We start from the raw sequence: 19,470 nt of genomic DNA, 5'->3' as shown, positions 1-19,470 counted from the left end.
ACCATCTGGTGATTCTTTTTCTTCTGACAACATTGTTGGCAGTTTAAACTTGTATACAGTCTTGGGTTTGGGGTGGAGAAATTAAAATGCACCATGTAAGGAAGTTGCAAACTTGGATATAAAATGCACTGGAAACTAGTTCATATTGACAAACCATCTTAACAGTGCATTGTTATATCACAATCTGCTTACGCTGACATCAGGCCTGAATACTATACTGTGATGCACTCAAATAGTCATGCTACCAGACTAGCTACAATTGATCAACCTTTGAAGGCAGGAACAGGAACAACTACAGTCGACCAAACATCAGTAAAAAAAATTATATACCCAGAAAAGATAGTTTTGGTTTAACTTCAAAGAACACTGATTACCTTTGAAGCACCCATAGTTCTGTATAAATACTAAGCAATATTTTAAATAAAAAATTCAGTCTCAATGTTCTATAATTATATTTTGTTGCCACCAGAATTATAAATGTGCTTTTGTTTGTTCTTCTAAATTTGTTCTTTAGTGATGACTTCAGTAACACTGCACCCTTAATCAAATCAAGCCGGCTACAATCATCAGTAAAAATAAAGCACCTTTCAACAAAGGAAGTCAACACCAAACTTAAGTAAATGCAATGGAATCTGACGGATTGTTGCATTTTCCAAAGTGACAGGAAGATGTTTATTGTGCCTTGAAAGTTTCCCATTGCAGGAAAAAGGTTTATGCTTATGATCACAGTTGAAATTTCCAATCTTTTGAAACCATAGATATCTGGTCATCAAATTGCTTTTTAATTTGTTCACATTTTCATTTCCCTAGGAGTAGCCTCAGCAAGATGACTGCTGTCTCCAGCTGACCAAAATCTTAGCCAATTTAAGTACATGTACATGAAGCATGTAAACAACTAAGTAGTCGTGCTGCTGGCAACAATATTGTAGTTAATTGTTTAGTGACATGTGTTTGTTGTCACTGGGATATAGATCAAACAAGGACTCCCATTTGTTATATATGTTGCAATTCGTTATCTAACAGGATGTGACTGATACATGAATTTTATAACATGAGATCTGTACTTGAATTCATGAATTGTTCATATACATGTATGGTACTTAACACATTTTGGACTGTACTACACAGATGTAAGGTGTCAATGTACAAGTGTATTTCAGACTAGTTTTGTCTTCATTTAATCATAAACATGAATTTTTGTGCCTGCTTTTATTACTGTCATGCCTTCCCCAGCCATCTTATTTTGGTATATACGTGGTTTTCTTCAGCCAAATGACTTGGTTGGGTCTATAAGAAGCTCAGGTTCTGTGGACCCCAGCTACCATGTTATAGCAGGGTCACACTGTACATACATTCATCCATCCATCCATACATACACACACACACACACACACACACACACACACTTCACAGATTGCTATTAAACATGGGGTGTGCACATAATGTGCCATTCATGCTTCTTCTGTTCACAACCTTTACTTGGAATGAGTTTTATTTTCAGAAGTCTGTTTTTATTGCTGAATTTTATTGATTTATCACTCAAGCTCAAGTAACTTAAGTTTGAACAAACGGTTAAACAAAACGTCAGCTCTCAAGTGTATTAATTTTATCTTTTAACATTAATGTGCAAGTTACAATATTAATATCGTTTCCAGACTTCTTGTTATCTAAGTTGATAGTTGCAGGCCAAAAATGAAAGAAGAAGGTAGGTTACCATACAACCGCAAAATTGATCTTTGAAATGATAAAAAACAGAGTTGGCTCAGCTGGAAAAGTAGACATTAATTTAGTCAGTAATGAGAAGGTTGAGTGTTACATTTTTATTTCAGTTCAAGATAAATGGAGAATGGTGGACTTGGATCGACTACTCAAAATTTAATCAGCTCATCAGAGACTATAAAGAAAGCAATGGAACAAAGATGTTCACAGCAGAAGACTATATGGCTAAAACCCCTGAGTGGGCTGTGTTTGGGTGTAAAGAGAAAGGATTTGATCCAAAGGAAAAAAGGTTCATGAGAAAAAAACAGAAAGACATCAGTGGCTGCTGATTTGTAATCAGAAGCTAAGTGGTTATGGACATGTGTGTTGAATATGTCAAGATCTCACAAATTTCAAAACCCAGATGCTCGAAAGATGTGCTTCCAAGAATAAAACTTGGTAACCAAACTGAAATTGAGTTGTCCAGGGTGGGTACTTTAGCAAAAGTCTTAGCATAACACTTTCCTTTTATAAGTAAATATGCTATTGTGAAATATTTTAATAGTTTTGTTTTGGCAAAGCATAGAACAAGTTATATCATGTAATAGACCATAAAGGTACCAGAATTTAACATGTGGTATCCCAGAAACAGCATTCTTGTCAACTCTGTCACAAGATTTGTTGGATCCTGAAGGTATACAGACTCCTTGTCAACACTGTGTTGCAACCAGATCCTTTCAAGGAATGTTAGAATTGTTGGCCTTGAATGAAAAAGGCTCTTTTCTTTTAAATTATCCTCAGTATTGTACCGTTTATTTTATCTTATTGTTATATACCCATTTATTCTTACAATGCAAATATTCAGTCAATATTTCTGTGTTGCACACGCATACTAGAAGTTCGTGTTTTCACCGACATCTCCATGTCCATATTCTTTTATGTACCAATCTAAATTTGTATAAATGTCAATTTTGTTTTTAAATCTATTCACACAGTATGACCATAAATATAAAGTCCATCTGTCCATCAACAATTACTTGTTACCACTCTGAAGTGTCCGTGTCTGATACAATTTCTGATGAGTTTGATAATGAGTGAGATACATGCATCTTAAGTAAGGTGATCTTGCCTCTGATTGGTTGTTACCACTATAATGACTAATTTCTGATCTGTTTTGGTCAAACTCAGAATATATGATTATTTCATCATTATATCATAAGAGTTCCTTGGATAAGGTGATCTTGCATCCAGTTGTCTGAGCTTGTTATTCCTCTAGAAGCCACACTTCTAATCTGATTTTGAACAGACTTTAAGTATGGACTTTTGTCATCTAAAACATGGATGGTTTGATGATGAGTAAATTAGGTAATTTTGCATTGGATTGACTGAGCCTTTACCAAACTTGAGCTTGTACTTCTGATCTTGTTTTTATCAAAGTAGGCATATATCCTTCTAATGTCAAGATCTTGGACAGTTTTGATGACAAGAAAGAAACTTGCATATTAATGAGGCAGTATTGCGTCTGGTTGACTGAGCTTATTTAAAACCACACACGAAGCCATATTTCTGATCCACTTTTAATCAGGATTTGAAGTATCAAGATCTCATGCAATATTGAAAGTGAACAGATCCATGTATGTTAATGAGGTCATTTTCCTTTTGATTGGACGAGCCTGTTGCCACTCAGCTAGAATACAGTTTTGATCTGGTTTTGATATAGCTTCAGATATAGACCACGTTAATGAGATACACTGCATCTGATTAGCTGAGCTTGCTGCTGCAGATCTATAAAACCTGGAGGGTTGATTTGTATGATCAAGATGTTGGATGATTTTGATCATGAACAATAGACTGCATATTAATTGTGAAGTTATTTTCAGAATAAAATTTGATCAGGATGTAAAATAAACATGACAAAATCTGGGAAGTTTGTTTTTACACTACTACATAAGCCAGCCAACTTAACAAAATGTCAACTTTTAAGTTTTGCAAGTCAGGTGAGCAAGTTCAGGCACACTTGGGTGTCTTGATTTTATGTGACTACTGAAATGATTTTGTGTTTTTCATAGATCTAATGGCAGTTTTGATTTAAGTATACACATTTTAACCTCATCCATTAAGCAGTATTGCATAGCATGTTTCCATTTTTTGCTGTTTCATACCTTCTTCTAATTCAAGGAATGCCATCCATGACTTTGGAAAATAGTTTCTGTTTTTAAACTTATATTATGCCTTTATGATGACTTCTGTCAGACTCTGATATTAAACTTTATGTATGTGAACCATAAAGTGAGTTTATGATATGGCTGAACATCCATTGAGTTCTGCATCCTTAAACAATTGCCATTTTAACTTCTTTTAGCAAAACAATTGCTTTTATAACATCTGCAATGAACAGCACTGAAAGAAATTTCAACAGAATTGATCCTGAGTTCTTGGTTCTTGCATTTGGCTTGGCTATTAGGCATTCAGTTTGGTGAGCAGTCTGAGACGGTTAGTGAAAAATCTCATTTTGGAGCAGAGATATCCAAGAGACAGTACCTATGAATTGTGGTAAATTGTACATAACAACCAAACAGAACAGTTATCCAACAAATTTCAGGCTGGCCAAGCCCCTTCAGATAGCAGACTTTGAAAAGATGATTCTCAGCACAGACTGATCTTCATTCACACATATAGAACGGATTAAGCTTAGAAACATTGAATAGATTGATGCTTATACAATGAGAAGAGACATCTTTTTAGGATTTTAATCTCAACAGAGATCTAGTCGAGTGGAGCAGGACAAAAATACATGGATATTTAAGGGTAAATAATGAACTATGACCATTTCCTCCCCTTCCCCTTGCTTATTTTTGTGATAAGGGGGATCTCCCCTTTTCTAGATAAAATCGTAACAGTATCTCTGCATTTTATTGTGAGCTTCATGTATTACTGAAATTGTATGTATTAACTTCAATCTAAGAAAAATTACATGTGTAATCCAACAACAAATAATATAAACCTTGATCTGCCACCACATAATGTGCCAACAGATCAGAGGCTATGTTTGTACTACTCAATACTCCTACCAAATTGCACAGACCCAGATCTGCTGGCGCATTATATGTTGGCAGTGTGCAGTTGGAATTGACTTGTAAATAAGTATTTATGATATGTACTAATATTTAAAACAAAAATCTAAGAATCTGTCTCATGTAGGGACACCTGAATGTGTGGCAGAAACTTTCTGTACCTGGTGAAAGTGGGTTGTCTCTCCTGTTGTATCATGTAAAATTGATTGTATGGGCTTTTATCTTTATTAGTAATGAATAATAAAAGTACACTGCTTCTGAATATTTTTTTTATTGATGGCCATGAGATCAAAAATGCACAATTTTATAACAAGTTTTAAATTGTAAACAAAAATGTCCTTCCGTACACATTATAGAACCAATTTCAATACATAAAAATCAAGTTATTTATTCTAATATGCTGCTTTATAAAACCTGATCATGTTCATTTGTAAACAACTTCAAACTTTTTTTTATTTTTTGAAATCTATGGGGGTACAGGGTAGTAGATGGTGATTTTTTTGTCAAAGCAGCATGGGATTTTTTGTTTCTCAAAAAGTCGCATGCATCTTCCACTGCAGAAAATAGATTTTAGTCAAAGCTAGTCAAACTCTCAAAATTTTAAATCAATGCAATTTATGGATCAATTGAGATTTCAAAATGTAACAGTTATGAAATGATAAAACAGTTCTCAGCACCAAATCATCTCTGTACTACATATCATTAAAAAAAAAAACTATTTTAAAATATATTGGTTGCATCTTAGGTTTGATTAGCAGAGCAAAATTTAAAGAAAAATAAAAACTAACAAAAGAAGGTTGTCATTGAAGTAACCTATTAGGTACTCAGGTTTCAAACTGCACTTTAATTTTTAGTTGAGTGGTATTTGACAGTATATCAGCACAAGAAAACTATGACAATTGGACCAAACATGTATGCCCAAAAAACATACCATGGCCTGGGAAGGATTCAAACCCACAACTCCTGGAGTGTTGCTAATCCAACCTGAAAAACTTAAGCACTAATGGCCTTTTCCCCTGCTTCATTTTAACAACCTCCATGTCAAACAAGCTCAAACATGTCCATACTACATGTATCGGTAATTTGAACAAAATGCTGAACTGACTCCACCATAAAATCTTTGACTTCTCTATTGTTATTTTTCATGACTACAAAGTAAGCTTCAAGCTGATGCTAATGAAGTATATGCTAATGAAGAAAAATCATTAGACTTCTTTTTTATTACTCTGACAATACTTCTGTTAGTAAAACAAAAAAATGTCTTAAAAGTTTTATTCCCGAGTATCCATGGTACTATTCAGATCATTAATTATTAATTGACATATCACCAATTCAGTATAGCCAGGTACCCTGACTTACTCTCCTATCACCATTCAGTATAGTCAGGTGCCCAGATTTGCTGTCCTATCACCAGTTCAGTAAAGTCTGGTACCTAACTTAATATCCCATCACCAATTCAGTATAGCATTGTACCCAGATTTACTGTCCTATCACTAATTCAGTATAGCCTGGTACGCAGATTTACAGTCCTACCACTAATTCAGTATAATCTGGTACTGATTTACTCTCCTATTTTCAATATGACCAGGTAACCATTAATTCATTAGAACACAACAAAAGATCAACATTTTGTTCTTTCCATACTTTTTTTTGCTGGGTTGGAAAACAACCAATAAATTGTCACATTATTTAATAACCAGATGAAAGGAATGACTTATCGAGCAGTCCAAGATGACAGGCTACAACTTCGCATACCAGTTGGTCGATTGTTGCTTGTTTGAAAATCTTATGAATAAACAGATCAGTCCTAAAGTGGGCTAAGAGTAAATGCATATTGCACTGGTCCTCAAAACATTTCAGAACTAAATACGTCATTGGTCCAGTACCATGGTAATTTTAAGTTTACAGAATGTACGGACCACTTTTAAGATAACTTTCCTGTTATTAAAAAAATTGTGACATCTCTGAAAAGACTGTTAATTTGTTAAGATATAGACTAATTTATTCCTCTTTACCTAAAAAGATAAAGTAGCATTTACTGTAAATATGATCCAACTGCAAACAAATGTATTTCTCAGAACATAAATCAAAACAACATAGACCTTGACCTACCAGTGCATCAGTCAATGCTGTTTGCAGTTGGATTCAACTTGTACATCAGCATATATGGTAAGCGAAATTTCATCCTGTTCATCTTTGTGTATTATTACCATACTGCACCTGAGTCTCAGATTCGGCCAATGTGGGTATGTGAGAAAGCCTGCCAGTAGCTTCTCGTGGGTTGGTGGTTCTTTCCGGATGTTTTCCCGGGTTCTTCCTCCACTATTAATACTGGCTGCCATGTATAGCCTATCGTGTGCTGAAAAATGGTGTTAAGCCCTACAACAACAACAACAATTTAATTTACAGGCAACCAGCATCGCTCAATTTTCAATACGTTTAATGTACTGACATCCAGTGTAGACCAAATTTCAACACTGTATAATGTACTGACATCCAGTGCAGACCAACTTGCATGCCGTATAATGTACTGGAGGCTAAAGATTTATGCTCTTTGTTCTGCTAATGATTTTCTAGCTTGTAACTATGCAGTTTATACCAAATTTGGTCCTGAAAAGGATTCTTATCATAAATATTATCTAATGTACAAGTAATGGGATGTACTAGGAAGTTTTGCATTTGAGATCCAGCTCCTATTCAAATTTTTTCATTGCATATTATATTTGCTTTCATAATTAACTTCTTCCTTTTATACATTTCTTTTAAAAACTATCATTTTGATTTATTTCTAAATTATGCATTTGTGCATGTTCTTTTGTTAGGAAATCAAATAATGTCATTTATACACCTTGAAAATGCACAAGCCGATGTCAGAGAATTCATGGCAAAAATCTACACCAGGCACTAAATTGTGAAATACATTGTCTTCTTATCAAACGAATCATACTCTGTACAAACTGATCATCGCTAGCAATCGTGGCAGACATGAATGCTAACATAAGGTTTCAAATAGATAATAAGGCTGCATAGATGACTATATGGTTATAAAGTAGGGAAGGCCATGAGCATGAATGAAGACCAATGTTGGTTTGGAATTAAGATGAACTGTCTACTTATGCAATATTCCAAAGACAGATGCAAGCATTACAGAAAATGAGCATAGCAAAATATGTATAAATTATGCAGTAGCTTTTGACAACAATCCACCATCACCACTCCTATGGGGTAAATTTCACTTGGATGAAAAAGCAATCACTTAAAAACAAAACATTACAATCGGGTTGATGCTCGTCCATGACAGTGGACAACAACATGTTTGCTCCATTTCAAATTTGTCTCCAGGTAAGACAAAATAACAAGTCGAATATGTGTACCAACAGGGTAATTATTACACAAGATTACTGCAGATACAATTCTCAGAATTACTGACAACTTCCCTAAGATACTAGCTTACAATTCAAATCCATCTGTAAACAGCATAATCCCATATCTGCCACTGTGTAATGCACTGACAGATCTGGCATCTGCAGTTTCTTAAGACTATGTGATGGCAGAGCAGGGTCGATGTTGTTTGCAGTTTGACCAAATACAAGAGGCCCATGAAAGGACTGATGCTCTACTGGCCAGAAAGAACCCAATATCAATATATATCCATTCTTCTTGAAGAGCAATACCAAGATTTTAAAGATGTCACCATAGTGGTTGTACTGGATGCCCGATTGGCATCATTTCCATCAAGACAACATAAGAAGACTTCTTGTTAAACCCCATGTCAGTTTGACTTTCCATCTAGAAGTAGTTTTAAGTGTTTCAAGATGATGGCTGTTGTGGCCATATTGAATGTAGGATTGGCACAATTTTCATTTAGGACCAACTATACACAAGACTTTTAGTGAAAACCCAATGTCTATGAGACCATCCATTTAGTAGTATGAATAATAAGATTTCATCATGGCTAAACTGGATGTTTTTATTTAGTACTAACACCATAAAATGTCTTCCGTTGAAAATCCCCATTATTACTGTTTATTAGGAGTAGCTATACGTGTAAATTTTCAAGATGGCTGCCTGAGTGGATGCTGGATCTGCACAATTTCGTTTTTAACCAACCAGTCATGATCAGACATTTTGTTTTTAAAAAACACATGTCAATATGGCCATCCATTCTGGAGGTGTAGTGATAACAAGATTTTGAAGGTCAGATCAACACCACGTTCATTTATGAACAAAACCTTGTGTAAAAATGTGTGTCTGTAAAGTTTCATGGCAATCCGTTAAGTTCTTCTGATCTATGACCAGTAGAGCTAAAACAAGGAGGTCAATGTCCTAATTTCATAACATGGAGACATTTTGATATAATCCATAATTTTTTGACAAGGAAAGCAATAAAACATATCGTAGAAGTAGTAAAATTCACAAGTTTGGAACACAGCTGTAAATAATAAATACATACCTTCACCAAACTGACTAGTTAACTTAAACAGTAAAATGATATGTTTTTCATCTCTTTCAATTCTGAGTCACGACAACATTTTTAGGTAATACTTCTACCTTTTGAAATTTATATCTTCAATATGCTGTAGTATCATTTATTTTTATGGGTCTTTATTTTTTTGTTTTTGTTGTATAAAAGACATTTGTATATGTACTTAAATTCACAGTTTTGCCAGTAAATTTTGCAAAACTGTAGGTATATCACTAATACCCAAAATAAAGAATACTAAAGAATAAAACTCTGCCAGCAGCAAATGGCAGTCACTTGAATGGTTAAAAAAATACTATCACATGTAAAAATATAAATCAAACACTTTTAAAGCTGACTTACACCATGTTTTTGTCTGAGTTCTCAAACATCACTGGAAGTCAACAGCCAAGAACCTACTATGCCAATTGGTTATTAAAGTTAATTTGTATAACCTTTTTTAAATCAATGTCCGTAAAGTTGTCACTGGTGATGACCTGCAACCTCATTAATCCAATGGTTATATGCTGAATGGATAATTACAGTTCATGAGTGAAGGAGTCAGTTATTAACCATGGCTTTGAGAAAGCTGGATTTGTTTAGCTCTGTATTAGGCATTAATTGCCTAACCAGCATGTGTTTATCAGGAGACCTCATTGACACATTGTTACTAAAGTGGTTTTGTAATTGTTTAGGAACGATTGTGCTTCAAGTAATAGCTCTAGCATTTTAGTCTTGTTGTTCATTTGGATCAAAAATGCATGGATAAAATGAGATATGCTTTCTGGAGAATTTAAATTTGTCAACCACAGTAGGTGCAATCAGAATAGGCATTTAATATAATTTTCATTACAATTTATTCTTTCATTTCTTTCTTTCATTTTCAGTATCACTAGTTTTTAGATTCCCTTAAGCTTTTTCATGTTTCTCTCTATATTTAGTTATCTCACAAAATATCGATTTAAGGCAGCAAATGGAAATTATAGCTACCAGATACTGTATAGATGTATGTGCTTTGAAAACATAAAATGTTTTATAATTTTTATACACGGGTTCAAAATAAAACAAACAAGCAAAAGCTAATACTATATCACTATCTGAGTATAGTAATGACTCGGATTTATCAGAATCCAATAGCTTTGCTGATCTCTAGGAATGAAATCTGGTAAAGGGAGCATCATTTTGTCCAGTTAATTCTTTGTTGGTTAAAGAAATTCAAAGTTTGGGGGATAACAACAAAATCCACAAAAATTGGTAGCCCATGAAAAAAAGTAATACTATAGTAGCGAAAATCTATAGATATACATACTTGTGTACATAGTATTTAACTGTAGCAAAAACAATTTGAATAATATAAATCATCAGAAAATGGTTCCAAATGAAACGTATTAATAACAGACTTTACTTCCGTCTGCTAACATCAATGTACATGTACTAAGATACAAATCCCAAATAGACCGAATTAAATTTCTAATCTCGTATCATTCATAAGGTCTCTACAAATCCTCTAAATCATGTACAAACAATTTATACTAAATTTAAACTTTCCAAATAGATCCGAGTAAAGAAATCTGCTCAAATATGTATCTTTGTATAAAAATATATTAATAAATAAATATGCATCAGATTATTGAATCGTATATGCAATTGTTAAAACTACACATCCTTTGATAACTTTCAAGCAACAGGGCCCATAAACATTGACTGCAGCAAGGGTATGATGAGAAAGCAACAGGGCCCATAAATATTGACTGCAGCAAGGGTATGATGAGACTTCTTTAATTGATATTTATTTCTTGCAATCTTGCCACCAGTGGGGTATTTATCATCATTTTCAATGATCAATATTTGTTCATATATCAATGTACTTATTCAGAATTTTCTGTAAATATAATTCTTTTATTAAAATGTGCACATTTTATGATGAAGATTCCAAAAATGTCACTCTACTAACTGCTGTTTCAACAATAAAGCAAGCATTATATATTAAACTTTAATTTACCAAATTATACTCCAGAGTTTTTTTGTTAGGTAATAAAAACATAATTCTGTCCTGTTCTAAATGAAAAAAATTGGTTTCCCACCTGCCTCTATGTCAAACGTGGATTCATGAGTTATAAGAGTGCACTAAAACAAGAAAGTGGTATAAATAACTAAACCCTGCTCTTCTTGCTTTTCCAATACTTGATTCTAACAAATAATGTGTTTAATACAGTTGCACCTTATTATAAATCTGTTCACTAGGACCTTAAAGGTATACAGTGTTAGAAAACCAATTTATTCTGAGGCATATTACAAATAAATACTCCCTTAGTATAAAGCCATTCATAATAATGTTTGCTGATATAATGTGTGTGTATGTATGTGTGTATGATTTGGATTTTTAACATAGCTTTAAAAAAAAAATTCAGTCATATCAATATGATGTCTGCAGTGTGGCAGTGTATAGTGATGTCTAGCACTGGGGCATCATGCCGCAGACATGTAGCATGGTGTCCCACCCAGTCTCATTATCCTGACACCAGGTCGACCAGTCCTAACACTAACCTCTTAATGCTGAGTGCCAAGCAAGGCAGCTGTCAGTACCATTTGTACATGTTTTTGGTGTGACTTAGCATGGGTGTTATAAGGTGGGTGATAGAGCATTCCCTCACTATAAGGCCCTTCATTATGATATTTCCTGCTGTAAGGTGGCTGATAACAGCATTTCCTCACTATAAGGTACTTAATTATAACATTTCTCCTATTGTAAGGTGGTTAACAACAGCATTCCCTCACTATAATGGATTTGATTATAATGTTTCCTGCTGTAAGGTAGGTAATAGAGCATTCCCTCACTGTAAGGCACTTTATTATAACATTTTACCTGTTATAAGGGGTCATACAGTATTTACTCACTGTAAGTCATTCAATTATAACATATTTCTTGTTATGGGGGTGTCATATAGCGCTCACAACAAGACCATTATTATAACATGTTTCCATTTATAAGAAGTGACAAAGCACCCTCTCATTTTAACACCCTTCATTATAAGACATTTCCAGTTATAAAGTGGGCGATACAGTACTCCCTCACTATAAAGCCATTATAACATATTTCCTTGTATAAGGTGAGGTATACAGTACTCCCCTGCTATAAGGCCTTTCATTATGACATGTTTCCTGCTGTAAGGTGCATATGGTCACTAATCCCATTTTATCATACTTGTAGTAAAATTATGTGTAAAGTACTTCACTATAAGGCAGTCTCATTATATGAGAGTCCTGTAACTGGACAAGTTAAATCACACTGTCTTGCAATTGGTTCTTATCAGCCAAAACTGAAACCGTGTGAAATAAATTAATAAAATTAAAATTAAATCAAGCCAGGCAATTAAATGGGATTAACTAAGACACTGTCTTATTTCAGATGTCCCAGTATTATGAGGGGATTTAAAATGAGATACCACTTTGTTGCTTTTATATTTCAATGCATGAACTTGAAACTTTGGTCAAGGTTAATAGCGAAATATTATTTTATGCTACCTAGGATATTTTGTTTAAAACCAGAAATGTGTTCATGGAACACAGATGCCCCTCTACATAACATGAAATGATGTAAATGCAACTTTAACCAAGGTATGGCTGACACACAAGGGTAACATGATATGTCCCTACTGCTGTCATGGTAGGGTGTTAAAATTGGTGCTTGATTATAAGTTTAGTCCAACTACAAACTGCATACACCCTGATCTACTATCACATTATGTGCTGGCAGATCTAGGTCTGTGCAGTTTGTCTGGAGTAATCAGTAGAACAAACAACATTTAGGCTCAGATCTGCTGGAACATTATGTGATGACAGATCAGGGTCTATGTTGTTTTCAGTTGTACTCAAATTATAAGAAGTAGATATTTGTATAATGTTTTGAAAATCTCTTCTTTTGGCAAACCGCACAATCCTTTGGCTTTTTAATACAAATTACATGTAAAGTCCTATTCCAGAAGTGGAATGGAATACCATGTATCCTCACAAGTCCAAATGCAAACAACATAGATCCTGATCTGCCATCACATAATGTGCCAGCATATCAGAGTCTAGGTTGCTTGTTTTACTGATTACACCTCACAGACTGCATAGTCCCAGACCTGCTAGCACATGATACCATGGCAGATCTGGGTCTATACAGTTAGATTTGTGAGTATATATGGTAGGTTTCCATCAAATTGCAAATTGTATAAGAAGTAAGGCCTATACATGCAAGATTAAACTACCTCAAAATAATTATATTACTAGACAAAAATATATTGTATATGCAAGAGTAGGTTATATGCAAACAAATTCAAACAGGTTGATTGCACGTTTCTAAAAATACAACATCATGATGCTATTACTCTGTAAGAACTAAGTCCTAAACAGATTCTGAACTTCCACTAAAATTTTTCCAAACAGCGTGAAAATATAAATGGGTAAAATTTGTATAAAATACCAGTCTCAAGATCAACTCGGACAAAGAGATGGACTGGAAACGAGGAAGAAGGCTCTTCATGGTATCAAATTTCATACAATTGTTTTATTCATTTAATGACTCTTTTTAAAATGGAGAGATACATCTTGGCACAAAATGTATTCAAAAATACACAATGAACTTAACCCTTTACCTCACAGAGCATAGTTACAAAGTGCAGCGCATTATAAACAGAACACCTGTTACCTATTTGACTCCATATGTATAGGCCTGCCTGTTAACTGTTAAGCAATTTAGTGTATGTTACGTTTAACAGCAATTTTAACCATCTGACATTTTCTGTACACATCTATTATGTGTGGAAAAAGGTAAAAGTAAAGTCAGATTATTATAGCTGTGTAATTATTTTTCATGGAAGAATTTTTATGCGCTTTAAAATCTTGAGAGAACTCATTCACCGTCATGTCAGTGAGGCCACATGACCAACCATAGCTGCCATTTCTCATACTAGAAATTTACAAGTTTTTCGTCTGCATGTACATCACTAAATCATCTGAATTTGATAATTTATAAAAACTAATTGCTGCCTACATCAATATCAGAGCCTTTACCTAAGTTATTGAATCTTTCATAGTTGTGATTCTAATCATGAAAACTTTGTAAGTACTGAATGAAATCCGCGACCGCCATTTTGGAGAGTGGAGATTATGACCCAGTTACTTTAAATAGCAGATATCGACCAGTGCATAAACAGTGACCATGTGATCTGACTTATTGTCATTCGCAGAAATGAATCTAGTATCTAATAGGAGTTTTCCCTTAAGTTGGTGCTACAAAAACCAGCTAAAAATGGCTGATGTTTACAGCAGGCGTCAAAAGGCGCTTCCATGCAAATGGAGGAGAGGTGTCCAAAGACGCTTGCATGAGGATAAAGGGTTAAATAATATATTCTTATGATCTGATTTGTTAAAAAATGATACAAAATATATCATATGTCAACTTTCGCCACACTGTAAACAAAGTTGTGTGCAAATTTAATATTTAAAAAAAAAATCAAAATTTACTTAACTCTGCAGTAAACAGTAAAGTTCAAAATAAAAACAGAAGTTGTGCAAGCTATCACCAATATGGCTATTGTTAACAATAAGAAAGAAACAAGGAACATATATTTGTAATTGCATTATATCCATATCACAAATTAGACAAGTGGTTCCCAAACTTTCTTGGATCACTGCCCCCTTGGTTATCCTCAGCACCCTCTACCTTAACCCATAAAACACTTTCAGCATTAGCACCCCCCTCGGTAATCCCCCCCCCCCTGCCCAAGGGGGTGGTACTGCCTACTTTGGGAACTACTGAATTAGACAAATTACTGATGAAAGAAAGAAATGGCTCTCAACATTACCTTGTCAACAAACAATATGATTATTAAATCTACATAGCACTCCATCAATTATAATTCTGATGACTCCATTAATTATAATTCTGATGACTCCATCAATTATAATTCTGATGACTAAATTGGTATCCTGAATAAAAATGCATACCAACAGTAAAATATATTTTGACAGCAATAAATGAAAGTAAAATGTAAATTTCCAAGGTTTCTGTAAATAAACATTTTTACTTTTAATGTTAGCTGTCCTTTGTGATCTGATGCAACTTAGATATAACATAATAGGTCCTCGCACCCAAATAAATAAAAATATACAAATGTTCTGGGATTGACACGGTAACTTTTCCGAGAAGTCTAAATATTAAAAGGTACATAACCATATAATGAAACATTCTTTCTTTGTATAAAAAAGGATTTATTTACAACACCAGTTTCAGAAGTAAATTTTATGATTCCACGTTGTTGCAAGATGGTTTATTACTGTATGTCCCCGAAGAACATAAACCTGATGAAAGACCATCTTATGAATGGACCAATCTGTGTGAAGGGGACCACTAGGTGTGAAGGGTCTGGCCCCAACAAGTCAGCATGGACATTGAGCATGCCAGGAATTGTCTGATATGGTTGATTATATTTATCACAGAAAATAATTCCAAACCAGAATGCAAAGGTCAGGTGATTTCGTCCCTGCCCAGTTTAAGGAAGTTGATAACCACCAGAGTTGTCCAACATGACAAGGATGAATTTCCAAGGCTGTTGATCCTCCAAGAAATTAAAAATGTTGACAACAGCCTTCATCTCCAGAAGGTTGATGTGAACAGGTAACTCCTCCAGACCCCATGACACACCCCAACCATACAAACTGGCTTCTATACATACCCTAACTTCCGGTTTGGGAATTTCCCCTCTGAGGGATTTCTGCCATGAGCTAATGCTTGTTACACCAATGATACAGGCACAATACTACTCTGGTCATGATCATAATTTGCTGTTTGACTTAAAAGGGCCAGCAGAGTCATCGGCATAAGGTGCATGAAAAGGAAGTCTAGAATAAAATTTGATGCTAAACTGAGAAGTTGCAGAAACTCTCAAGCTGAAGTTAAATCCCTGCTGGAAATCAACTCTATGGGTTTGATAACCTGTGCCACATGAACATAACACAGACAGATGTCATTCAGATTTTTAAGAAACTCCATGCCCAGGTGGACAATGATTTTATTCAATTCACTACTAAGTCTAGAAAGGGATGAAAGGTTGTTTCCACCTCTCCATTGAAACTGATGGCATATCTGTCATGAAATGGGAAGACAAAATGACAGGAAGCTGGATAAACGAAAATCTGAAGCTCATTTGAAATAACTTGGATTTCCAATTCAGTTAGCAAAAATAAATTAATTATTCCATTCCCTTGATAACTCGCACCCTGATAACTCGTGGATCTCATTCTTTTTAACCAGAAAATACTATAAAAAAAAATTATCCCTATTTCCTGAAGTTAAAGAAAATCGCAATCAAAATTGGTTACTGAAACATCGATACAAAGCTTGTTTTATGGTCAGAAATGGTAGATAGGACCTGGAAATTTTAATTAACTATGAAATTATCAACTATTAATAACAGTAATATAATTGGTTACATTTTCTTTCCAAAAAAACATTCTTAGTACACTGTAATTAAAGATATTCAAGGAAATTTTGATCAATGAAAATGTCACGCCTAGTGTAGGCAGCACATTAATATTAATATGCCAATTAAATAATTTTTATTAAGTGAAATTTGTGTTTTAATTCTATCTTTTAGTTCCTCTTAAGTGTAATCATAAATGCAATGTATATTTCAATGTAAAATGCATCAACCTACCGTAACAGCTATCTCCGCAACCATTTCTCTGAGAACCTAATTAAGTGCCGACCATGTTTTGATAACTGACTTGCAGAAGTATTTGTTGTATTGTTTCACTTAATTGAAAGCTGGCCTCCTTTATATCATCATGTTAATTATGTCTTTTGAATCAAATAAAGGAGGTGGAATAAGAGGAAAGTTAAAAGGCATGTAAATCCTACATACACAAAATCTAGCAGCCCGGTCTTATGTCAGGTGAACTCAATTCAATTGAACAATCGAACACTGTTATAAATGTTGTTGTGTATGTAACATAATTAAACTGCCTTAAATTAACCAACTCATTAAAAACTATAATCAAAGATAACAAGTCGGCCAAGCGAAAGGAATACTTCATAAAATAAAGAGCTTAGTTTCACAGATATGGGCCGTTGTGGGCAAGGTTTTTTTCTTCAGAGAATTCCTGAACTGGCACTTAAAGATATCCTGAAGGATGATAAGAAGTTTCACAATTAATTCCAATGAAATCACGACATCAATATTGTACTAACTGAACAATACACGATTGTCTCACAAAATAAATGTCACTAGGAATCTTGTTTGGTGGTGTATCAATGGTTAGTCTAGTTCCCTGCTACTTTGACTTGGCACTATACTATTAAATACAACACCAGGAACCAGGCTAATCAACAAAAGAGAAAGCAGTGATGTAATTTTAATGTACATGTGATGGTTGTTGAAACCAGTTGGATTGATCTTTCACATGTTGGACTTTTTGAAGAAAAAAAGTTATTTATACAGAATAATGAACAACTTCATTAAAAAAAGGCATTATTAACAATTATTATCAATGTGATTGTAAAACAAGGATTGATTCATTAAAAAGCCCAGTTCCCTAAACCCCCCCACCCGCCACCCCCGGTTTTCTCGATGTCTAAGCAGATTTTTTCAATTGTTGGAGGTCCCTTTTTGGTAACTCATGCCCTTGCTTATAGCGTGGTCTGTGTTTGTCAACCCCACTGTGCATAAGTTATCAAGGGAGAGGTGTACTAGTGAAACAGAAGGAGTCCGGCACCAATGAGTAGGCTCTCTGCAGACAGTTGGGGTGGCTAGTCAATAACAGTTGTTGCAAGGCTTGGGGAAAGAGAAGCCTTATCGCATTGCCTCCTGAATTGAAGTGATAAAGGAGGGTAATGGGTAAGGGCTTTAGGAGAGCTGGATCCAGGAGGTACCATTTTTTTTTGTTTTCTTAATGTTAATGTGACTGGTGAATGTATTCAAAGGAGAAATCTGAAATTCTCTTTTGTTCACTGTCTTTCTTGATTCACTTGTTGCAAGTTATTTTTCGCAAAACCTTTAACAGGCATCAAAGTATAAAATACAATCAAAATATCTTCAATTCTCCTGAAAAAGTTTTGTTGCATAATGGAGAAAAATACTGGGATTTCCTCAACTCCTTTTTAAGCAAAAAGAATCCCAATTGCACTGTTTTAAAACAGATTTACTTTCACATCAATTGTACTAAATTTGTATCTGAAAAAAATATAAACTGTCAAAATTATAACTAAAATGATAACATAAAATCCCAAAATGGTAACAAAAAATTATAATGTTTTGTGAAAGCTGTCCACTTTGAAAAAGTCTCCATTCAAATTTAAGTGATCTCAGTTTATCCCTATGTTTGTTTCCCAATATGTCAAAACTTGAACCAATTCACTTAAAAGATAACCATAATTTATGCAACAGAAAAATCCAACATTTCAAACAAAGATCAATGAAATGTGATATTTTTTAAACAATCTGTGGCATGATCTACCAATATCCACAACTGTCTATCAAATTAAGTACCACAAAATGTCACATAAAACAAATCTTGTTTTTAAAAATGGGTCCTTGTTTTTAATATTGTGAAACTTATTATACATACAGTACACTTTGAACGTTTATCCAAGAATTCAAATTTCACAAACAAAAGTGTGTTTGCACTTGATCTTATCATCTACCTGCTTTGCTAAAAAGTGCTTGACAAAATATATTCCAAAAAATATCTTCCAAAAATGATCCCAAAGTAAAGATGTATAGTAATTTAGTGTTCAAAACTCTACCCATGAAGTAAAATGTATCTGTAAGATTCTGAAAACCTGAAATGATATAACATTTGGTTGGGTTGGAAAATATTCTCAGCAACCAATTTCTTGCCAGCATCATGCACTTACATGAACTGTTTGCTGAAACAAAAAGAAAAACATTTCAAAGACAAATACAGTATAACCTAAAGAACTGTAGAAAAATAGAAACTTACACTTTGTCTTTACAAATGTTTGCCATAACAAAAGACCTATGAAATACAAAGGCTTAGTGGCACTAGCTAATTTACATGTACTTCATTAATATAATGCTGCAGTAATACAAAAGTTGAGTTAGTTTCAATTTAAGCAGACAAAGTAGAGTTTGAAATTAAATGAATTATTTGTATTCTTTATTTAGTACTGTTGAAGTTTATTGTATGTATATCTTACACCTAATTTTCTGTGTGTTCATTGTTTTAAAA

The 19,470-nt window shown here is 34.0% G+C and overlaps 2 protein-coding genes across 6 annotated transcripts in view; one reads left to right on the top strand and one right to left on the bottom strand.

Moving 5' to 3' along the window:
* LOC149776916 (S-adenosyl-L-methionine-dependent tRNA 4-demethylwyosine synthase TYW1-like) overlaps positions 1-5,034 on the top strand; it is a 44,203-nt gene extending 39,169 nt beyond the window's left edge. For all 4 annotated transcript variants that reach the window (XM_089941624.1, XM_089941622.1, XM_089941623.1 and 1 more), the window contains exon 15: positions 1,830-5,034. In XM_089941624.1, coding sequence (XP_089797750.1) covers positions 1,830-2,048 — 219 coding nt within the window. In that variant the 3' untranslated portion in view covers positions 2,049-5,034. The remainder of the gene's footprint in view (positions 1-1,829) is intronic.
* The window catches only part of LOC149776915 (putative transporter SVOPL), a 62,304-nt gene continuing 47,861 nt past the window's right edge, over positions 5,028-19,470 (bottom strand). For both annotated transcript variants that reach the window (XM_089941627.1, XM_089941626.1), the window contains exon 15: positions 5,028-19,147. In XM_089941627.1, coding sequence (XP_089797753.1) covers positions 19,124-19,147 — 24 coding nt within the window. In that variant the 3' untranslated portion in view covers positions 5,028-19,123. The remainder of the gene's footprint in view (positions 19,148-19,470) is intronic.

Source organism: Sinohyriopsis cumingii, chromosome 18, assembly GCF_028554795.1.
Source record: "Sinohyriopsis cumingii isolate HCF-2022 chromosome 18, ASM2855479v2, whole genome shotgun sequence".
Taxonomy (NCBI): Eukaryota; Metazoa; Mollusca; class Bivalvia; order Unionida; family Unionidae; genus Sinohyriopsis; species Sinohyriopsis cumingii.
The sequence above is the reverse complement of the archived record's forward strand: the minus strand, read 5'-3'. Positions and strand labels throughout refer to the sequence as shown.